A 23588-nucleotide genomic window follows, 5' to 3' on the forward strand; every position below is an offset into this window, starting at 1 on the left:
AAGTAGTTTCTATAAAAATCTATGAAACATTTTATATTGGAGATGCAAGGGAATCTTCCATCCCAAACAAAATTAAACCAAAGCGACCGTCCCAGTTGGAAAAACAAATTGATTTAGGTATGTGGAAAACTCAACATTTAAGAGGCCATTGTCTCTGGGGAAGGAGTAAGGACAAATGGTTTGCAATCAATGACCACGCTTGAAGACAAATGGTTTCCTTTGATAAGCTTTCTTGTCTGAGATTCTTAAGTGCAGTAGGGACAGAGGGGGTTAAGACACCTGCATAATTCCCCTCAGGCAAAGTGACTGAACTAGGAAGACAGGGAACCATATTCTCCTTTGGACTAAAGACACAGCTTTTTGTCATTTACACTAGGAAAATGTGCAAGTGTTTAACTGTACATTTAAACAGCTCCACTTGTACTATCAATAGTGGAAGCTGTAGTACAATCAGTTTAGAGAGAGCCCATAGGTTAAAAATGCCTATGTCCTGTCTACACTACCACTTCCAGGACTGGTAGCACCAGTCCAGTGGTGCTGGTGCACAGGAATGTTTAGAAATATTATAAGTGTAGATGCATCCTTTTTGTGGAGGGAAGGATCTGTTGGAGATAAATATTGGGCTTTGTTCATGAAGGGACTTACCATCATTAGAAATGATGTATAGGGCTGTGGCGGGTTTTGTACCTAGTCAACTCCTTTGATTTTGGCGGGGGGGGGGGGAGGGGGGAGGAGTTAACCCCGCCTCCTGGCTTCTATGCCGGTTCTACAATCTCCCTGGTAGTCAAGGCTGTATGGCCCAATGGCCAGAGCCCCTCTAAATCATCTTCCCCTGGTGGGATAGGGTGACCTAGCAGCTGGAGTCCCTACAACGTGCTCCTAAAGCAGCGTGGCCCAATGGTCAGAGTCTCCCGAAACTCTCTTCTTTTGGTGGGATAGTGTGGCCTCACGGCTGGAGTCTCTACAGTGCACTCCTAAAGCGGTGTGGCCTGAGGGCCAGAGTCCCTCTAAGTCCTCTTCCCCTCGTAGGATAGTGCGGCCCAGCAGCTGGACTTCATCTATCTCCTTTGAGATAAGAGAGAGGTCGGTTAACTATGTCGTCACAAAGGGGTGGGGTGGGGGGGGGAGTTAGAGACCCCCGGTAGGGGAGCCCGGGCCCATCCACCTTCACCAGGCTCTAACCCAGGGCCCTGTCACTGATGGCGTGATCCGCCCCGGGTCAGCAGGGAATCCTACCGCAACACGCTGCCCTCAGAGTGGTGGGAGATACCACTCCCTTCCCTTTCCTGGGTCACTTCCTACCAGTTCTCCAACCGTAGCAGTCCCTGTGGCATCAGGATCTTCAGGTTCCTCAGCCCCTGGGGTTCCCACAGCTGCCAGTCTCTGGTCACACTTCCTGGCCCCTCGGCTCCCTGCTGTACGAGTCGCCACTGCTCCTGGGCTGGAGCCTCTCCTGGGTGTCCTCCTTCCTCAGCCACCAGCCCTGACTGAGCAGCTCTGCAGGCTTTTATACTTGACTCTCGCTGTTGGAGCATGCCCAGCAGAGCTTCAGGGGTGTGGCTTCTTCTGCCAGCAGGGAAGGGTTGACCCTCTCATTCCCAGTGCGGGGCCAGTTCACCCCGTCACAAGGGTGAATATATTGAAGATTGGAGTCCATTTATTAGAGACAAGGGCAACTACATTTGTATTCCTCCTCAGCAGTCCCTTAAGAGCATCTACTATAGGCTTCTGGCTCCTCAGCTGTTACCTCTCTTGGGTAGAGATCTGTGTCTCTCTCCCTCCTGACTGGGATTTTTCCAGGCTGCACAGTTTCATGCCTACACTGTGATATCCCTAGCAAGCCAGATTGCCTAGGTAGGCCAATACCTGCACTTTGCTTTCTCTTCAAAGGTAATGACCAACATAATTGCAGCAGCTTTGAATTACTGCACAGCTCTTTATAAGAAAGCACATTTATTCTTAAGGTGAAAGCATTACAGAGAAAACATATTAAAACAATAAAAGTTCCTATGTGCACACTGAAAGCTTACCAGAGGTCACTCATCAGTCTTATGGGGCCTCAGTAGGCTAGAGTCTCTCCTTCCCTTGAACAGAAGGTCCTGTCTGTTTGTTGATTCAGAAAGAAGACGCTGAGTCAGTTTAAACTCAGGCTATTTAGCCAAAAGTCCTTTCTTTGTCTGTTGGTCTCTGGAGAATCCAGTTTGAACTAATATATGTGAGCCTCGCCAGGTGGTGTTGCTTCTCTGGAGGTGTTACTACAATCTGAGTAAATTTGTCTAATTACGGTTCACTGTTCTTAGTTCCTGGAGGAGCTGTGGTCATTCTCCCCCACAGAATTATATACAATACCAGAATGATACATGAACTTAATACCGTAATATTTCTCAGATATTGCCATGTCTGTCACAGAAATGGAAGACACAGAATATGTGTGTAAGTCATTGAATCTTAATGTTTCCCTTTACTAATGTAACTATAAACTGTTCTTTTTGTTTTTTCCTTTTAATATTACTCAAATTTTCTTTGTGGGCTTGGTTCTGTATTGTATTAGCATGTTAATGTAACTCCACTGAAGTCAATGACAAGGAAAAAACAAAATGAAATCAAAGCAATAACCAACCGCTGAACAGTAGTATAACCAAACATTATACAAAAATATTACCTAAGACATCAAAAGTACAAAGACATCAGAAGTCCCACCTCATAAAACTATGTGTAATATTGTGTCATTGGCGATCCCTCGAGGAGGATCTCTTTCACAGGTTTTATTTTTCATGGGTCCTTTGGTGACTGAAAAGTCCGATTCTTGAGCCACAGGCTCATTGGCAGACATTGCAGGTGATGTTGGAAGACAGGATTGGGCTGCAATTGCTGTGTGACAGATTTCTTTCCTTTCTTTTCTGGAATTTTTCTGTGACCAGAAAAAGGCGATTTTCCTCAAAAGTGGACGTTCCCTCTCTGACAAGTTATCTTCGCCAGTTATCCCTATCCTGGGCCGCTGTCTCCCAGTGGGTGGTGTCAATGCCACATCTCTCTATGTTTATCTTGAGGGTGTCTTTAGAGCGTTTCTTTTGGCCTCCTCATTTCCTTTCTCTGGTGAGTTGGGCGTACAGCAGTTGTTTTGGTAAGTGTATATCAGGCATGCACACACAGTGCCTGCCCCACCTCAGCTGGTGCTGGATAGTCAGGGCCTCAACACTGAAGATGTTGGCCTCTGTGAGGACACTGACATTAGTGCGATGATCCTCCCACTTTATGTTGAGGATCTTCCAAAGAAAGCGCTGGTGCTGGAGTTCCAGGTTTTTCAGATGTTTTCTGTAGGTCACCCAAGTCTCACAGCCATAGAGGAGAGTTGGGATTACCGCGGCTTTGTAAACTAACAGTTTGGTATGTGTTCTGATGTTGTGATTGCTGAACACCCAGCGAGACAGTCTGCCAAAGGCACAGCGAATTCTGTGCTAAATCTCGACATCTATATCTGCTCTCTGTGAGAGATGGCTGCCAAGGTAGGCAAAGTATTCTACATTTTCCAGTTCTTCTTTGTTGATATAGATCTTCCTTGATGGATCTAATGATTGACCAGTGACTGGCTGGTGGAGAACTTTTGTTTTGCCGATTCAGAGTTATCCCTAGGCTTTTGTAAGCTTCAGAGAAGCAATTAAAGGCTGTTTGTAGATCCTCCTTTGAGTGTGCAACTACAGCACAATCATCTGCATACTGGAGTTCAGTTATGTTGCCGATATTACTTTAGTTCTGGCTCAGAGATGAGAATGGTTGAAGAGGTTGCTGTCAATCTGATATTGGAGGCCAATGCCCTATGGTAGATGGTCTTGGGTTAATGTTTTCATAGCTGCTAAGAAAATGGAGAAAAGGGTGGGTGCCAGTATGCAACCTTGTTTTACGCCAGTTCAGATGACAAAGGGCTCAGAGGAAGAGCACTGCACAAGATGGAGACAGTCATCTGGACATGGAGGCGTTTTACAATGGTAATAAATTTGCTTGGGCAGCCAAACTTTGACATGATTTTCCACAGAGCCTCACGGCTGACAAGGGTGTAAGGCTTTGGTCAGATCGATAAAGGCCATATACAGCTCTTGGTGGTGTTCTTGACATTTTTCCTGGATCTGCCTGGGTGTGAAAATCATGTCGGTTGTGCCTCATGAGAGTCTGAAGCCGCACTGGGACTCTGGAAGTACTTCCTCTGCAAGAGGGAGCAGGTGATTCAGTAAGAATCTAGCAAGGATCTTCCCAGTGATGGAGAGGAGGACAATGCCTCAATAGTTGCTACAGTCAGCGCTGTCTCCCTTTTTGAAAATGGCAAAGATGTTAGCATTACGTAAGTCGGCAGGGATTTCTTCGGTGCACCAGATTTTGAGGATCAGCAAGTGAAGCTTGTTAGTCAGTGTTTCTCCCCCCACTTTCAGTCAGCTGGTATGCCATCAGGACCTGGTGCTTTATTGTTCTTCTTTTGTTTAATTGCTTTGCAGACCTCCTCAGGTGTCGGAGGTTTGGAAAGAGTTTCCCCGATTGGGTGCTGAGGGATGGAGTCGACGGTGTCGTCAGTCACAGTCAATGCTTGATTTAGAATCTTTTGGTAGTGTTCCTTCCAGTGCTCTTTGATGGATTCATTATCTTTAAGAAGGGTACTACCATCTTCAGATATCAGAGATGTAAGGCCACATGAGCTTGGTCCATACAGCGTCTTTGTCTCTCAAAAAAAGCTCCGCATATCATGTCTGTCAGCGAATGTTTGGATTTCTTTTGCTTTGTCCTCCCACCATTTGTTTTTGATTTCTCCGATCCTCCTTTGAATTTCACCTTTGAGCTGATGGAAAGAGCTCTGCTTCTGACTGGATAGTGGTTGGTTTTGCCAGTCGCAGAAAGCTTTTCTCTTCTGGTCCAAAAGGGCTGTAATCTCAATGTTGTTGTTGTTGTTGTCAAACCAATCCTGATGGCGGTGGGTAGCAAGGCCAATTGATTCCTTGCAAACCTCATGGATGGTCTGTTTTAGGGCTTCCCAGTCTTCTTCAACACTTGTTTTGTCATTTCCAGGTGTGCATATGGCCAGTCTGGAATCCTGTACTCCTGGTAGGGTCACCCATGGCAATAAGGTTGAAGGCGAGGTACCAGACAAAGTGCAGTCCAGCACAGCACAACCCAGTATAAGACCTCAATGGCAGAATAGGCAGATGAAGCAGGATCACCTCTCAATGGCTGTGAAGGATGACAAAGGCTGCAATGGAAGAGAAATCCCCAGTCGTCTTGGACCTCCTTGCCATGGGACAGAAGTGCCTCTTCCGCCAAGATTTGTGTGGCTGCTGGTGCACATCAGCTCCCCCGCATTAAACTACTTGCGCGCAGGCTTCTTTCACAGGAAGAACTTTTCCCCCACCCCTACCCATAAAAGTCCTGCGGCGATGGGCGAGTGGCGATAGGGATAGGTGAAGTGATCACCAGGAGTCCCTTGTAAAAGACCCACACACAGGTGGTGACCGTAAGATGGTCGTCATGTGCCCTTGGACTGGGATAGGGGGGCATTTTCGGTAGCAGCGGTCATGACTGAACAGGCCTTTTTAGCCTTTAGCCCCATACAGGGAAGGGGATAGAAAAGGTGCCCCAAACATAGACTATCCCACTAGACCTGACTGGATAACCATGTCCAGAGGAAACACTCCCAATGCGGTCAAAAAACAAAAATGTTTCTTGCAACTTGGAATGTCCGTATTCTACTAGACGGATCAAAAAGTGAAAGACCCAAATGAAGAACAGCAATTGTTGCCTGAGAACTCTCAAGGTATAACATCAACATTGCTGCTCTCAGTGAAACAAGACGTACAAATGAAGGCCACTTGAGGGAAGAGGGCGGTGGTTACACTTTCTTCTGGAAAGGAAAACCAGCAAGCAACAGGCAAATACACTGTGTTGGCTTTGCGATCAGAAACCTTCTAGTCAACTGCCTGACTAAGCTCCCCATCAGCATCAACAAGCGCCTTATGACCTTCCACATACAATTGGTCAATAAGTCATTTGGCACTATCATCAGTGCATATGCACCAACTCTTGATGCTGAAGAACAGAAAGAATCCTTCTACGCTGACCTTGATAAAATTTTGTCATTGAGTCCAAAAACAGATAAGATAATCCTCTTAGGGGACTTTAACTCAAGAGTTGGCTGAGATTCTAACGTATGGAATAGAGGGAAGAAGTGGGCACGACCAATTCCAATGGCATCCTTCTACTCAGCAAATGTGCAGAGCATGACCTTGTGATCACAAACACAATCTTTAGATAAAGCAACAAGTACAAAACACCCTCGCTCAAATCAGTGGCACCTCCTAGATTGTCATTGTAAGAACACAGGATCTAAGAGATGTCCAAATCAACCGTGTCATGAGAAGAGTTGACGATTGCTGGACTGACCGCCACCTGGTGAGGTCAGTCATGTCCATCAGGATTGCACCGAAACATAGAAAGCAATCCAAATCACACAGACGGCAATACAACATCCAAAGACGTCAATCCTCAGTGCCCCAAGAGAACTTCCAAACACTCCTCAGTGAAAAATATTGCATAATCAGATGGTGCTTTTTATTGCACTGTATGGGCTATAGAAAAAGATCAAGGCATTAATATTCTCTTAGCATAGTTTTTTGCTGGAATAATGATATACTTTGGGAAAGGCAAGAGAGCAAGAAGACTTTCTATGTTGGCTGCAAGAGATTTAGAAACCAAGCATCTCTAATTGGAAAGATTTTTGTCATTTTATTTGTGGTAGCCAAAGACTAGCTGCCCATATTTTTATAATTAGTTCTTTGTCCCAATTATTAAAGATGCAATTGACTTTCTCTTTGGTCCTCTGATGGATTTCCACTTGTTTATATGCAACTCCATTCACGTAGCTAGGTGGTCATGTCTCTTGAGTCTCCCAAAAAGAGCTTTTTAACATTTTAAATAAGACCTGCTTCTCGGGTCTTATTAGCACCAATCCTGAGAATGAGGCTTCTGTGTAGGGTGTGATGACTCTTGAAGTTGAAGCTGCCATCACCTTTTTTTAATCCATAGGTTTGTTATACATTTTAATGCCTCAAAGGATTTATGTGATGCAACTAATTTCTTTCTTTTCCCGTGAAATGCTATTTATTTATAGAGCTGGGCTTGAATCAAAACCCGGCATCCAAACACCAAATCCAAATTACGTAGCTGAACTTTACAGGTCAAATTCTGATCTCATGTACACTGATTTCAGGGGAGTTACTCTGAATTTACATCAATAGAGTGACAGCAGTGTAAAACTAGTGTAGTTGTGAACAGAATCAAATTATGTTTCTATAATGGTTAAAACCAACATCCGAGATCCGAACACTCTCAGTCACAGGGGTACAAACACTGGATCCAAATCAGAACTTTCCCAGATTTGGGGGTGTTTGAGTTCAGGGCCAAATTTTCAGCTAGGCAATCACTAGGCTTTCTTCTATGTATATCTCCAATGTACAGACACAAAACAAGCAGTTAGCTTTTCACTGGCCCCCAGAGCTTTGATTTGGCCCATTATAGAGATAGGTTTGAGCTGGAAACCTTGCCTTAAACCTGGATCTGGATCTGAGGGTATGTCTACGCTACGGAATAAGGTCGAATTTATAGAAGTTGGTTTTTTAGAAATTCGAGTGTGTGTGTCCCCACGGAAAATGCTTAAGTGCATTAACTCGGCGGAGTGCTTCCACAGTACCGAGGCTAGAGTCGACTTCCGGCGCATTGCACTGTGGATAGCTATCCCACAGTTCCCGCAGTCTCCGCTGCCCATTGGAATTCTGGGTTGAGATCCCAATGCCTGATGGGGCTAAAACATTGTCGCGGGTGGTTCTGGGTACATATCGTCAGGCCCCCGTTCCCTCCCTCCCTCCCTCCGTGAAAGCAAGGGCAGACAATCGTTTCGCGCCTTTTTTCCTGAGTTACCTGTGCAGACGCCATACCACGGCAAGCATGGAGCCCGCTCAGGTAACCGTCACCCTATGTCTCCTGGGTGCTGGCAGACGCGGTACGGCTTTGCTACACAGTAGCAGCAACTCATTGCCTTCTGGCAGCAGACAGTGCAGTATGACTGGTAGCCGTCCTCGTTGTGTCCGAGGTGCTCCTGGCCACGTCAGCTGGGAGCACCTGGGCAGACATGGGCACAGGGACTAAATCTGGAGTGACTTGACCAGGTCATTCTCTTTAGTCTTGCAGTCAGTCCTATTGAACCGTCTTATGGTGAGCAGGCAGGCGAAACGGATTGCTAGCAGTCATACTGTACCATCTTCTGCCGGGCAGGCAAGAGATGAGGATTGCTAGCAGTCGTATTGTACCATCTTCTGCCAGGCAGGCAAGAGATGAGGATGGCTAGCAGTCATACTGTACCATCTTCTGCCGAGCAGCCATGAGATGTGAATGGCATGCAGTCCTTCTGCACCATCTGCTGCCAGCCAAAGATGTAAAAGATAGATGGAGTGGATCAAAACAAGAAATAGACCAGATTTGTTTTGCACTCATTTGCCTCCTCCCCTGTCTAGGGGACTCATTCCTCTAGGTCACACTGCAGTCACTCACAGAGAAGGTGCAGCAAGGTAAATCTAGCCATGTATCAATCAGGGGCCAGGCTAACCTCCTTGTTCCAATAAGAACAATAACTTAGGTGCAACATTTCTTATTGGAATCCTCCGTGAAGTCCTGCCTGAAATACTCCTTGATGTAAAGACACCCCCTTTGTTGATTTTAGCTCCCTGAAGCCAACCCTGTAAGCCGTGTCGTCAGTCGCCCCTCCCTCCGTCAGAGCAACAGCAGACAATCATTCCGCGCCTTTTTTCTGTGCGGATGCCATACCATGGAGGCCGCTCAGCTCACTTTGGCAATTAGGAGCACATTAAACACCACACGCATTATCCAGCAGTATATGCAGCACCAGAACCTGGCAAAGCGATACCAGGCGAGGAGGCGACGTCAGCGCGGTCACGTGAGTGATCAGGACATGGACACAGATTTCTCTGAAAGCATGGGCCCTGCCAATGCATGCATGATGGTGCTAATGGGGCAGGTTCATGCTGTGGAATGCCGATTCTGGGCTGGGGAAACAAGCACAGACTGGTGGGAGTGCATAGTGTTGCAGGTCTGGGACGATTCCCAGTGGCTGCGAAACTTTCGCATGTGTAAGGGCACTTTCATGGAACTTTGTGACTTGCTTTCCCCTGCCCTGAGGCGCATGAATACCAAGATGAGAGCAGCCCTCACAGTTGAGAAGCGAGTGGCGATAACCCTGTGGAAGCTTGCAACGCCAGACAGCTACCGGTTAGTTGGGAATCAATTTGGAGTGAGCAAATCTACTGTTGGGGCTGCTGTGATGCAAGTAGCCCCCGCAATCAAAGGTCTGCTGATAGCAAGGGTAGTGACCCTGGGAAATGTGCAGGTCATAGTGGATGGCTTTGCTGCAATGGGATTCCCTAACTGTGGTGGGGCCATAGACGGAACCCATATCCCTATCTTGGCACCGGAGCACCAAGCCGCCAAGTACATAAACCGCAAGGGGTACTTTTCGATAGTGCTGCAAGCTCTGGTGGATCACAAGGGACGTTTCACCAACATCAACGTGGGATGGCCGGGAAAGGTACATGACGCTCGCATCTTCAGGAACTCTGGTGTGTTTCAAAAGCTGCAGAAAGGGACTTTATTCCCAGACCAGAAAATAACTGTTGGGGATGTTGAAATGCCTATATGTATCCTTGGGGACCCAGCCTACCCCTTAATGCCATGGCTCATGAAGCCGTACACAGGCAGCCTGGACAGTAGTCAGGAGCTGTTCAAGTACAGGCTGAGCAAGTGCAGAAGGGTGGTAGAATGTGCATTTGGACGTTTAAAGGCGCGCTGGCGCAGTTTACTGACTCGGTTAGACCTCAGCGAAACCAATATTCCCACTGTTATTACTGCTTGCTGTGTGCTCCACAATATCTGTGAGAGTAAGGGGGAGACGTTTATGGCGGGGTGGGAGGTTGAGGCAAATCGCCTGGCTGCTGGTTATGCGCAGCCAGACACCAGGGCGGTTAGAAGAGCACAGGAGGGCGCAGTATGCATCAGAGAAGCTTTGAAAACCAGTTTCATGACTGGCCAGGCTACGGGGTGAAAGTTCTGTTTGTTTCTCCTTGATGAAACCCCCCGCACCTTGGTTCACTCTACTTCCCTGTAAGCTAACCACCCTCCCCTCCTCCCTTCAATCACCGCTTGCAGAGGCAATAAAGTCATTGTTGCTTCACATTCATGCATTCTTTATTCATTCATCACACAAATAGGGGGATGACTACCAAGGTAGCCCAGGAGGGGTGGTGGAGGAGGGAAGGAAAATGCCACACAGCACTTTAAGCACAGCACTTTAAAAGTTTACAACTTTAAAATTTATTGAATGACAGCCTTCTTTTTTTTGGGCAATCCTCTGTGGTGGAGTGGCTGGTTGGCCGGAGGCCCCCCCACCGCGTTCTTGGGCGTCTGGGTGTGGAGGCTATGGAACTTGGGGAGGAGGGCGGTTGGTTACACAGGGGCTGTAGTGGCAGTCTGTGCTCCAGCTGCCTTTGCTGCAGCTCAACCATACACTAGAGCATACTGGTTTGGTCCTGCAGCAGCCTCAGCATTGAATCCTGCCTCCTCTCATCACGCTGCCGCCACATTTGAGCTTCAGCCCTGTCTTCAGCCCGCCACCTCTCCTCCCGGTCATTTTGTGCTTTCCTGCACTCTGACATTATTTGCCTCCACGCATTCGTCTGTGCTCTGTCAGTGTGGGAGGACAGCATGAGCTCGGAGAACATGTCAGCGCGAGTGCGTTTTTTTTTCTTTCTAAGCTTCACTAGCCTCTGGGAAGGAGAAGATCCTGTGATCATTGAAACACATGCAGCTGGTGGAGAAAAAAAAGGGACAGCGGTATTTAAAAAGACACATTTTATAAAACAGTGGCTACAGCCTTTCAGGGTAAACCTTGCTGTTAACATTACATACATAGCACATGTGCTTTCGTTACAAGGTCGCATTTTGCCTCCCCCCACCGCGTGGCTACCCCCTCAACCTTCCCCCCTCCCTGTGCTAACAGCGGGGAACATTTCTGTTTAGCCACAGGCAAACAGCCCAGCAGGAATGGGCTCCGCTGAGTGTCCCCTGAAGAAAAGCACTCTATTTCAACCAGGTGACCATGAATTATATCTCACTCTGAGGATAACACAGAGAGATAAAGAACGGATGTTGTTTGAATGCCAGCAAACATACACTGCAATGCTTTGTTCTACAATGATTCCCGAGTACGTGTTACTGGCCTGGAGTGGTAAAGTGTCCTACCATGAAGGATGCAATAAGGCTGCCCTCCCCAGAAACCTTTTGCAAAGGCTTTGGGAGTACATCCAGGAGAGCCGCGAATGCCAGGGCAAAGTAATCCTTTCACATGCTTGCTTTTAAACCATGTATAGTATTTTAAAAGGTACACTCACCAGAGGTCCCTTCTCCGCCTGCTGGGTCCAGGAGGCAGCCTTGGGTGGGTTCGGGGGGTACTGGCTCCAGGTCCAGGGTGAGAAACAGTTCCTGGCTGTCGGGAAAACCGGTTTCTCCGCTTGCTTGCTGTGAGCTATCTACAACCTCATCATCATCATCATCATCATCTTCTTCGTCCCCAAAACCTGCTTCCATATTGCCTCCATCTCCATTGAAGGAGTCAAACAACATGGCAGGGGTAGTGGTGGCTGAACCCCCTAAAATGGCATGCAGCTCATCATAGAAGTGGCATGTTTGGGGCTCTCACCCAGAGCGGCCGTTCGCCTCTCTGGTTTTCTGGTAGGCTTGCCTCAGCTCCTTCAGTTTCACGTGGCACTGCTTCGGGTCCCTGTTATGGCCTCTGTCCTTCATGCCCTGGGAGATTTTGACAAAGGTTTTGGCATTTCGAAAACTGGAACGGAGTTCTGATAGCACGGATTCCTCTCCCCAAACAGCAATCAGATCCCGTACCTCCCATTCTGTTCATGCTGGAGCTCTTTTGCGATTCTGGGACTCCATCATGGTCACCTCTGCTGATGAGCTCTGCATGGTCACCTGCAGCTTGCCACGCTGGCCAAACAGGAAATGAGATTCAAAACTTCGCGGTTCTTTTCCTCTCTACCTGGCCAGTGCATCTGAGTTGAGAGTGCTGTCCAGAGCGGTCACAATGGAGCACTCTGGGACAGCTCCCGGAGGCCAATACCGTCGAATTGTGTCCACAGTACCCCAAATTCGAGCCGGCAAGGCCGATTTAAGCACTAATCCACTTGTCAGGGGTGGAGTAAGAAAATCGATTTTAAGAGCCCTTTAAGTCGAAATAAAGGGCTTCATCGTGTGGACGGGTGCAGGTTTACATCGATTTAATGCTGCTAAATTCGACCTAAAATCCTAGTGTAGACTAGGGCTAAGTCTTCAGTGCAGGCCCACCTCTATATGTTTACCTTTTTAAACAATGCCCATTTCATCAGCAGCTGGTAACTTTGCACTAACTAAAAATAAATACAAAATTAATAAATTACAAATCTAAGAAGGTCTTTCTTCATAAACCTGCCCCAAAACAATGTGCCCTTGCTGGGGCTTCCACGTATTTGTCAAGCATAGCGCAGCGGTAAGTAAATCACAATGTATTAATCTATCCATGCAATCACACCAGTGTAAGTTTCTGTGCTGAAGCCCATTTCAGAATGAACTGGTTTCAGTTTCCACTCTAGCCAAACTGGAAAAAAGCCATTTTGTGCCATTGCTGTAACAAACGAGGGATCCAATATGATGCAATTGGAGCTATCTCAACACCTCTTTCTCCATATTCCCAAATTTGAGAAGTGAGAGAATAGGAAATAATTGATGAGACTGTTAACCTCGAGATGCTTTTTGGGACAGAGACTGTCACCGCTTGTTTAAGGGAAGTTGGTACCCTGTTCTTCTGAAGAGACGTGTTATCAGTCCTTGCTAGTAATGGACCTAACACACCATCCCTGGTTAGTCTTAATCATCAGTAAGAGACAAGGGACCAGTTCCCAGGTAGTGAGACACAAGTCCAACACTTCTAAGTGTGTGTCTGTACTGGAATGTTGCACTGATGTAGCCATACCAAGGCAAAACAAACCAGTATAGACAAGCCTTCAGATCTCATTGGCCAGGACAGGTGAAACTCAGCCAGAGAAGGCAATGCTCTGATAACCTTTTGCACTGACACTGCACACAGACCACTGTACAGCCATCCCCAGATGTGACGGATTTCTCCCCTAAGCAGTTTAGATGGAAGACTTGTTACAATGAGAGAAACTTGACTCTGCAACAGAGTTAAGACAAGTGGGGTTCCCAGGATAGCCCATCATTTCAGATGAGAGTTTGCTGAACATACAGCAAAGGGATCAGCCAGCGCACTGCCTCTGGGTGCCTGGAGGACTTCCTCAGTGCTGTGATTTGAGTAATAGATCATCTAAGCTTCCCCAAGGACAGGAACACACAACACCATAGTCGGTTCTGCTCACTTCTCATTGGTAGTGGGCTCTCTGGATGGAATGAATATGCTTTTGAGGAGATCACTGCTGCCTACAGGAACATGCCAATTTGGTAGTGAGTGATGTAAAGATAGTGTACATAGTTGTGGGGGCTAGATATTTAGGATCATGCCATGAATCCTTCATCCTGGAGTACCCAGGACTGCTAGCACTCATCAACAAGGGAGATACTGAATCTAGATGGATACTGGGTGAGTAGAATTCTCATGCACACAAATCCCTCAGTATACTGGGAAAGCCTTATGAACCACTCCCACTGCTTTAACTTGCTGTGGCTGTATGGCAGGCCCTGGTGGCGGGGGGAAGCAAACCTTTGAATAGCTCTAGGGAAAACCTGACAAGTGAATCCTCACCGATGCTGTCCAACTAATCCTGTGGCCTCTTTGGAATGTGTGCCATGGTTGCCAGGCTGCCTGGATCTCCCTTCCTGAAGCAAGAGAATGGAGCCATCAGACTGTTCTAAAGCTGCACCCCCTTTCCAAGATCTCTAAAAAATTAAATGAAGAATATCATCTGGCACTGGGCCTGGCACACTGCAGTGAGGGTTGCTTTGATGTGTGAATTGCAAAAGAACGATTCATGTGCAATGAGGGTTTTAGTCAAAGTTTTATTCCGATGAAGTGGGTATTCACCCACGAAAGCTTATGCTCCAATACGTCTGTTAGTCTATAAGGTACCACAGGACTCTTTGCCGCTTTTACAAATCCAGACTAATACGGCTACTCCTCGGATACACACTTTGAATGTATTTTTGGGTCATCGGGAACAGAAACCCCTTATCTGGGTGACATTCCACATTTTTCAACATTATAGCACAGACTGTCAATACTTGTAGCTATTCTGGTACTGTCTCTTTAAGATTAGTTGTGTGTAATCACTGAAGAGCATCCCATTATGAGGGTCTCTTACAAGATACAAGGCACACTGAGGGTCTGGATGCTCAGAGTCTAGCAGCCATCTTGTTATGTATTTACTAAAGAGAGCTGAGGTTTAAACTTTATATCCCTGGTTTCAGTCTGAGTTCCTGTAGTACCACAGCTGCATGGTCACAAGAAGACACTCTCAGCTGCCCTACCATGCCAGAAAGCACAACAATACTACAGTTAAAATTCAAAGTGACACTCATTTCCCATGCCCATCCTTTTAATGCTGCTTTTGTAGAGACTAAGGTGTTATTCAGGTCTTTATGAACTCCTATTAAGCCACCCTGGTGTCCCATGGGAAAATTATTGTAGTGTCCTGATTGATTGTAGAAGACAAAGAAGTGAAATTTAGAAATAACGGAACCTGCACTGGATAAATGGGACAGCAGTGTATGGCAATATTGAGGTTCTGAAAATCCCAGTAGTTGCATGGCCAAGTAAGAAATTAGCACCTAGACAACTTGTGTGCACAGTAAAGAGAGCCTATTTAAGAAAAATGGAAGGCAAAAATCTGGTCTGAATATTCCCTATTTCCTGAGCACCCTAAAGCTGGCCAGCCCAAGCCCATGCAAAGGGGCAAGCCTTTTGAAAGTTCTCCAAAGCAAGTGTCTTGGAATCTGCAGTCCAAGGTTCTGTTCCCAGGTCTACGTGACTGCTGTGTGAATTTGGGAAGTCACTTCAGTTCTCTTTGCCTCAGTTTCCCCAGCTGTAAAATGAGGGCAATAGCCATATTCGTAAAGTGCTGGATGAAAACTGAAATATATGAGCAAAATATTATTGGGTCAATTTCAGCCTTTATGCTGCCCTATTAATGTCAATAGATCCACACCAAGGGATTTAGCCTTGGTGTGGATTTAGCTAAATTGAATTTAGCCTATTATATTTTCACCTACAGATGCACAACTTCATCAGTAAGGAAATATATGTATATATGTACCAAACATATGATATGAGGTTTTTGCTCATAACTTATAACTAATTATCGTCAAACATATTAAAGAGATATAGTTGATCCTCCACCTTTCAAATCAATGAGAGCTTTGCCATTGACTTCAATGAATACAGGATCAAATCCTCAGTGACCTCTTAGAGGTTTACATTGAAGGACATTCAGATACTAATTTTGATATTCCAAAGATTAGTCATATTTTGATCACAAAGAGTCAGCAAACTTCAAAAAAGAGCAAAACAAGTATTCTTATCATCCTCAGCTAACCCAAAATCAGCTGAACAGTTTTTGTTCAAGCTTTCAAAAACAAGTCTCTTTTGGGAAGCAGGCCAAAATTACGTCACAAAAGGAATTTGTTTAGGAAGCTAATGACTTAAGGATGGGCCACTGGAGAACACCAGTAGATCATATGTGAATATTACCTCCACAGTCATCTAGACACCACATAGACAGTATAAGCTGCTTTAACCACGAAACACAGCAGCACCTTGCACATGCCCTCTTTCAGCCCCATTGGTATTTCTTGCCAGAACTAACATGGAAATCACTCAGAAATGAAAATACAAAAGATGTGCCCAGATTGTGCTTTCACACCAGTGTAAATCCAGAGTAACCCCACTGAAATAAATTGAATTACTCCAGTTTTACATCTCAGCAAAATCCTGCCCAGTATGTTTTTGATAATAATGTTTATTACAGTAGCGTCTAAGGGCCAGCCATGATGGACCTCATCGCGCTAGGCACTCTAACAGAGCAGTCCATGGTTCCTGCCTCGAAGAGCTGACACACTAAATAAACCAGACAGACACAGGAAGGGGCAAGGAGTGTTAACAAAGTGATGGCAGCAAATGTCATGTTAGCTCCATGTTTTTTGTTTTGTTTTTTGGTGGGATGAATTTACTTAGGAGGAGGATCAGCTAAAAGGACAGAAAAGGGGAGCGTAGGCACAGGGCAGTGGGAGAAGAGGGCAGATGTGGAGTGAAGTGACTGTGAGGGAAAGGGAGGTTTGGAGCAAACAGCCAGTCAGCACAGGGGAGTCCAATTAAAATGGTAGAAAGTGCTGTGAATGGCCAAAGGTCCCTGCTTTGGCTGCTTCAGCCGCTACTGGCTGGCTCCTCTCTGCAGTTTTCCCTCAAGGCTACATGGGGAATAGACAACCTCTGGGTCCTACTGCCCCTGTAGTGTGTGTTTGTGAGTGGAGGGGGGTCTTTCCTGAACAGTTTTGGATCCAGGGGTTGGAGTGGAGGGGTGGTCCTGCCTGGGCCCCCTGGGTCCTCCTCTTATTTACACAAACATAAATCAGGAACTCCTACAGATATATGAAATCTGTAGAGAAACAGGATTAAATGGGTTGCAAAAGAACATTTAGCAAGATTTGCATGCATTTGTGTTTCACTTTTACAGTGACGTGGCCTCAAAAACGGAAAGATTCAGAAGCTATAAGTATAGTGGAAAGCAAGAATGAGCAGCAGTCTCCTTGCTTCTTATTCTCCAGTACTGAAAAATTCAGAACTCGGCAGGTGAAAGAGCAAATTATTGCCATCACAGGATCCAAGGCAAATGGCCAGCTTACTTTGATTTTGGTAAGTTTAGCACAGACAGTAATGTTCCTGTAGAGTGCCTTCACATGCTAAGGTGCGGTGTTGCAGGGTTTTTATTTTAAGTTTTGCACCCCCTTTAGGTATTCTGGTTCCACAGTAATCTATCATTTTCTCTGTCACTACTCAGTCCATTCCCCTCCAGGTCCAAAAATAGGAAACTCAAAATCTAACGGACTTCAAGCCCATCTCCCAACATTTATCTGGAACTTCTTGTTCTTGGTTTCTTAACACTCATGCACCCGCTCTTTGTCCAGGGGAGAGGCAGGGGAACCCAGGCCTGCCCTCTCCTCTGGGTACCAGCCCAGTGACTCTGTTTTAGGCAGACAAAGACTGTTTCCTTCATCCCTCTGCCACTTCCCTGAGCTGCTCCTACCCTCAACCCACTTATCAATGTCTTCACCAGATCTCTAGACTTTGCTATCCTTGCCTAGACCTCTGATTTGTCAGAGCTTCTCTCTAGCCAGCTATGATGGTGGCTCTTTCCTGCAGCAGCCAGGCTGCACTGCGAGCAGTCCCTCTGCCTCTTGCTTTTAGAGCAGCTGATTCCTCCCTCCTCCTGAGCCCTCTTCCTGGAGCTGAGGTTTGTGTCACAGGCCTCTTGCCTTGGAATAGTCAGCTGCAAGGGTTTTGCCAGCTTCCTTTAGCTAAATGCTCTCTCTAATTGGCCTTCCCAACTGGAGGGCTCAGCAGACCAGCCATCTTCTGTGAGAGAGGAGGCAGCCTATATGCTGGCCCCTTTCTCCCAGTTCATCCTCCAACTGGTTGGGGAAGACAGGAGCCAGCCCCCATGCACTCTACCAGGCTCCTAGTCCCAAGCCTTTAAAGAAACAGTGCCTATCTTTCTCCCAATCACTGCTTATTCCAGGTACTGCTTCTTCTCTAGCTCTATCCCTCCTTAGGCCCTTGTATATCTTTATTGGGCCTACCAAAATCATTGAAGAGCCATGACAGGTGGTGGGGTGGGCTGATGATTGGGGCAGGCCACCCCATCACAGTTTCCTTATAGGAAATATTACAGCAATCTATACAGTAAGGATCAAAATACCAGTCTACATGTTATGCACTACAAACAGCAGAGGGCACTCACATCCCACTGAAAGCTTCTCTCTCTCTCTCTTTGGACTCCACTGCTTTGGAATGCAAATCATGGCTGTTCAATGTGACAAATTTGCAAGGGGTTTGTTTTGTTTTGTTTTTTTGGGTTTTTTCTGCAGTACCACTTTGTCCATTTCATCTCATGGGTGCAGTTGCGCTGCATTTAACCTGATAAGCAAAGTGTTGCTAATGGCACTGAAATTTCACTTGCAGCTGTTTTGGTGAATACAAATGCAGCAGAGGAAGAAGTGCTGAGGGCTCTCATCCTCGCTGGCCCACACTGCAAGGCAACATCTACACTGGTAAATTTAGGAGCATATGCCCAACATACCTCAGGTGGCACGTGACCAGAATTCATTACTGATACAGCCCTCTTGCAGCTCCGGCAGTAGCAGTATCATTGGGGGCCATAATACAGACAGGACTAAGGCATTTTTACCACTTTGTTGTCTAATCTTACTGCGATCAAGGTTAGATGACAAAGTGGTCAGAACACCTGAATCCTGGATGCTCTACATTTCTAGACTCCAGACTTCCTGTATAACACAGGCCATAGAACTTCCGTACAATAACTCCTGTTTGATAGAGCATATCTTTTAAAAAAATCCAATTTTGATTTAAAAATTTCTAGTGATAGAAAATCCACCACAACCTTCGGTAAACTATTGCAATGGTTAATTACCCCCGCTGTTAAAAAATATTCCTTATTTCCATCTTCCACTATTGCTGTCACTGATGGAGCTGCAAAGGTGGCCAATTATGGGCCCTAATTTCCCTCACGTAGACGAGGCTACAGGTAATACACTGAAGCATTAGTGGGTGTTATTTCTCTCTCTCTCTCTCTCTCTCTGCTACTTCTTCCCTGCAGCATTTGGCATCTCTAAATAATGAAAACCATCAAGCATTTAAATGCACTTTTGTGTTTGCTGCTTCACCAATTAGCTGTACAATATTGCCTCATTGATCATCCTTGAACTGTTGTTGTGTCCACACACCCCCTCTAATACCTACTGTTTCCTCCCTGTGAACTTTTCAAGGAGATGGACACCAAGATGTTGTAGAGTCTCTGCTTCTCAATCCCTAACAGGGCAGTAGCCTGCAATTTGGACTGTGTAAGCATGTTAGCCAATCTGTTGCCCCCTGGCTACACTATATCCATAATCTCCCAAGGAGGCATGCCGTGACACACACTTTGATGATCACTAACACAGCAGATGTGGGAGGCAGGCACATCTAATAGTGGGGTAATGAAAGCTCTGCGGAAGAACAAAGCAAATCTGCCAGTTCACCGTAAGAAATGCCGAGCCCCAAAAATTAAAAGTTATACACTATGGTGTACAGGGCACATGTCTGCCTCTATTCATGGTCTCTGTTCCTGTGGGACTGAGAACAGAGTACAGTCATTCTTTAATATCAGGAAGCAGGGACTTGCATTACTTTTTCTTCATTACTTTGTGGTCCTGATTGCTCCTATCAGTGGAATGAATAACTTTGTACCTCTATATCAAAAGTTTTCTGAAACATGGTTGTATCTGGAGGGACTCAAGTAGCACCTTCTTTGTTTGCCCTTTTGATCCTATTTTAATGTGTTTGTAAATATTCAGGGCCAGATCCACCAGCAGTGATGTTGTTTTCTGCTGCACTGCCCATGTGATCTAGCTGTAAAGCTGGTTCAACTGACACAGGAAGAATTGTTCCAAAATAAAGATAATAGTCAGGTGGTGTCAAACCTTCCTGCTAGCAGCATAGTTAAGAAAAGGGGGCATCACTGGGCTATCTTTACAGCTCAGGAACACAGGACTTCACTTTTGGCCCCTTGTGGCCACTACATCCCAGTATTCATTAGAGCAGACCAAAGGCTGCTATTCAGAGAGCAGCACCAGTACCAGAAGAGTGCAAAGGTGGGGGTTAAACCACCTTTGCATCATGCCCCCTAATTTGCACTCTGCATTTTGACCACATCAGGGGATCTGGCACTTAGCCCCAGATCCTCAAAAGTATTTAGGCACCTCACTCCCTTTGATTTCAGTGGGAGTGAGGAACCTAAATACCTATAAGAATCTGGGCCTTAGTTTCTTAATTTCATTAGTTTTCTGTGGGAACCAACAAGTGATTTATTAGAAATGTTTGTGCTGCCTTCAAGATTTGAAATAAATAGGGGTCAGGGGGCAAAATAACCTTCCTCTGTGAAATGGGTGGGGGGAGAGAGGGGAAGACAGTTAGACTTTGGGATTCAATTGTTAACAAGTCACTGTAACATGCCCTTTATTGCAAGTTTAATTAATACATTCAAAACAATAACACAGACAAAGAGATTCTAGTGACTGTTATAGATGTGGCAAACATTCCAACTAGCTTTCCTTTCATGATTATTTATACAATATTGGGAACACTTGCAAAAATCATGTTCATTAAAGCTCTGGATATTGGCAACTAATCAATAACTGCAGGGAAGCAACAAGGTGGTTGGGGTTTTGTTTGTTTTTAAGAAGAAGAAGAAAAAAAAATCACAAATGTCAATCAAGAAACACTGCAAAATAAAATGGAACCTCCTCAGCAGCTAATCTATTGCACAGAACTGCAGTGAAGCTTTGACAGTATTTTCAAAGCCTTCAGGGGCGTCACTTGCAAACGTTCTGCAGCTCCTCTACTGACCAAGGAGTGTTATATAGCCAGAGTCTTCCTTTCCCTTACAAAACTGTCAGGCACAAATGGGCAGAAGGATATTGGCTGCAAGGGACTCGGAAGCTCCTCCCAGAGACTGGATCCTGATATTTTTGGAGGATTTCTTTTAACTCAGTTACAAACCTTAGTGAAGGAAACAAGTTACCACAGCACCAGTAGCAGAGAGAGAAATCTCTGCTTCTAGGCAGAGCATAGCTCTCTGGCTTTCTCTCTCTTTATACCTTCCTAAAGCTACCTTGGATGTGATTGTTCATTTCACTTGTGGAGGAAAACTGTACTGTCTGGTGGGGGAAAATGCTGATACTCTGGATGCTGGTGTGTCTGTGAAAACAAGAAGTGTAAGTGAATGAGAGAGAAGATCATGAGGAAAAAGATGTTTTGAAGAAAAAAAAATCCAAAACATTTGCCTGAAAACTGATGGTGCTTCTGGGCTCAGTGTTTTCTCTGGAGGAAAAGGTTGAATTTGGTGCAGTGTTTACAGTCCATCTATCCAGCTGGTGAACCTTATTGGATTGAAAATTCTCTATTTTGGATGTAACCTGGGAAATTTTTAGGACATTCTCCTGTTTTATAAAATCATCATGAATTCAGTGGCTGGAAATAAAGAGAGAATTGCAGTCACAACCAGAAGCAGGAAATACGGGGTAAGTTATCCAGACATGAAATGCAGGGGATCTTTTAAATCCATCTGCGCTAAGGGTTTTAATTCCCCCTCCTTCCCAAGGACCCATGCTATAGCTTTCCCTGTAAACTGACCTGTAACAAATGACACCAACATATGAACCTTATTAAGCTGCACGTTCCCATTCAGAGCTTCACCTGGCTGAGTATATTACTTGGTCTATTCAATGTGCTCAAAAATAATTGCATGAAGTACACTGGGTTCCCTTCCCCCTGCGATCGTTGCAGACTTTCGCCCTCCGCATCCTCCCTGTGTAACTTTGTTTGTAATTTCCCAGCCCCGGGGTGCATCTCAGTGTGCGATTCGAGCTGCCCTCGCTTTGCACGGCCCCGTACCGGTGGGGACCGATTCTCTGCCGACCACACGTGCGGGGTGTTCTGACACCCCCTGCCCGGGAAGGCGTCCCCGAGCCACCGCAGTGCGTGGGGCCGGACACCGCTCCGGGGGGAGGGGATCGGAAGCGAGGCCGTTACCGCTTTGCCCCCGCCGCTCTCAGGGGGCCGCCCGGAGACCACGCGGGGCGCTTCGCGGCTGGGGTCGGCCGAGCAGCCGCAGTCCCCGACGGCCGCTGGCCGGCCCCGCGCTGCCCCGCGCCTCACTCGCTGCCTCCCGCTCTGCTCCTCCTCCAGGTGACCGAGCCCTGCTCCCCGACCAAGCCCGCGGCCCCCTTCTCCCCCGAGAGCTGGTACCGGAAAGCTTACGAGGAATCCCGGGCCGGGAGCCGCCCAGCCCCAGAGGGAGCCGGCTCCGCCCTGGGCTCGTCCGGCACCCCGTCCCCCGGATCCGGCACCTCCTCGCCGGGCTCCTTCAGCGGCTCGCCGGGTCCTGCCTCCCCGGGCATCGGCAGCAGCTCCCCGGGCTCGCTGGGGGGCTCGCCGGGCTTCGGCACGGGCTCGCCGGGCTCGGGCTCCGGCTCCTCGCCGGGCTCCGGCAGCGGGGGCGGCTCCTCGCCGGGCTCCGGCAGCGGCGTCTGGTGCGAGAACTGCAACGCCCGCCTGGTGGAGCTGAAGAGACAGGCTCTGAAACTGCTCATCCCCGGGCCCTTCAGCAGCAAGGTGAGCGGGGCGGGGCGGGGCGCGCGGGCGGCGCGGGCTGGGCTCCCGCCACGGGGCGCAGGCCTCTGAGGGCCGGCGGGGGCCTTAGGCGGGCCCCCACGGCTCATGCTCCCACCCCCATTCGCAAGGCCGGCGGGGCTCCCGTGACGCCAGCAGACTCGCAGCCAGGATTGATGGAGGTCGGGGTCACCCCTCATTTGGGGTGGGGTTTTTTTTAATACCGTGTTTTTATTCCCCGCTTCCTAGCTCTTCTTTCCCTCCAATGCGCCCCCCACCTCTTGCTTTGTCCCTGTGGGAATCTCTCCTCTGCCCTTGCACATGTGGAAGGCTTCTGGGCATTTTGAGTCAGTCCCTCAAGCCTTTCTTTGCCTCCCCCTTTCATTCCGTTGCTGGTATTTCTGTACTCTGATTCCCCACGTACCTACTGTATTTGGTAACAGAGCATGGGCTAGGGTGCAAGTGTCTGAGCATCTGTGGTCCCACTCCCACTTCACACCCCTTCTCTCCTCCCCTGTAGGGGCCAGACTTTCAAACAAGCACCCAGATCTATTAGGTACTTACTTGGCCCTTAATACTGTAGTATCTTGCGGACCTTTTAATTATCAATACAGTTTTTCTCATAGCATCCCTGGGAGCCCCATTTTACAGATGGGTAATTGAGGAGGAGAAAGTGAAGTACCTAAACTCACAGGGGGAGTCTGTGGCAGAGCAAGCAATTGCACCCAGGTCTCTAGAGACCCCAGCTACAACGTCAACCACAAGGGCGATGAGCTCTCTTAAAGAGATGAGGGATCTGGCCACAGGTGTCATATTGGGAGCTGCTGCGTGCAGAGCAGTTTTGAAAAGTGCCTAAAGGGGAGATGTATTTTGGCTCTGATTGTGGGTGGTCAGCATTGGAAAATGTGGCCCTATTAAAGCCATCCTCTGTAGTCAGTAGTTTTTCCACTTGTATTGCAGATGAAGATTAAGGTGAACAGCCCTGAAAGAGTGATCAGCAGCTCTTGTGCTGATTGAGTGCCAACAGAATTGTAAGCACTGGACT

At 47.1% G+C, this 23588-nt stretch overlaps 2 protein-coding genes and 1 long non-coding RNA gene across 4 annotated transcripts in view; 1 reads left to right on the forward strand and 2 right to left on the reverse strand.

The window, feature by feature from the left end:
• Window positions 1–10245: 10245 nt before the first annotated feature.
• LOC144930386 (uncharacterized) lies at window positions 10246–12295 on the reverse strand. The gene is made up of 2 exons (XM_078851943.1): window positions 11493–12295; window positions 10246–10909 (listed from the first exon to the last, which is right to left on the reverse strand). The coding sequence occupies exons 1-2, from the start codon at window positions 11722–11724 to the stop codon at window positions 10611–10613; spliced, it is 531 nt and encodes a 176-aa protein (XP_078708069.1). The 5' UTR covers window positions 11725–12295; the 3' UTR covers window positions 10246–10610.
• Window positions 12296–20372: 8077 nt separating this feature from the next.
• LOC140909301 (uncharacterized) lies at window positions 20373–22692 on the reverse strand. Its single transcript, XR_012158168.2, has 2 exons — window positions 22181–22692; window positions 20373–21403 (listed from the first exon to the last, which is right to left on the reverse strand). It is a non-coding gene; the product is annotated as an uncharacterized LOC140909301 (long non-coding RNA).
• KIF26B (kinesin family member 26B) overlaps window positions 20949–23588 on the forward strand; it is a 426862-nt gene continuing 424222 nt past the window's right edge. For both annotated transcript variants that reach the window (XR_012158167.2, XM_073338289.2), the window contains exons 1-2: window positions 20949–21453; window positions 22121–22546. Coding sequence is in view for 1 of the 2 variants with exons in the window: in XM_073338289.2 (XP_073194390.1) it covers window positions 21391–21453; window positions 22121–22546 (489 nt within the window). In the remaining variant the exon portion in view is untranslated. The remainder of the gene's footprint in view (window positions 21454–22120; window positions 22547–23588) is intronic.

Source organism: Lepidochelys kempii, chromosome 3 (genome assembly GCF_965140285.1).
Source record: "Lepidochelys kempii isolate rLepKem1 chromosome 3, rLepKem1.hap1, whole genome shotgun sequence".
In the NCBI taxonomy this organism is placed as follows: domain Eukaryota; kingdom Metazoa; phylum Chordata; order Testudines; family Cheloniidae; genus Lepidochelys; species Lepidochelys kempii.

Bases quoted from the DNA above. Each gene is read 5' to 3' on its own strand.
- LOC144930386 (XM_078851943.1), bottom strand. From the start codon at position 11,724: ATGTTGTTTGACTCCTTCAATGGAGATGGAGGCAATATGGAAGCAGGT. The intron at 10,910-11,492 runs GTGAGTGTACCT...TTTCTCCACCAG, and splicing joins AGGCGGAGAAGGGACCTCTG to CTGCATGTGTTTCAATGATC.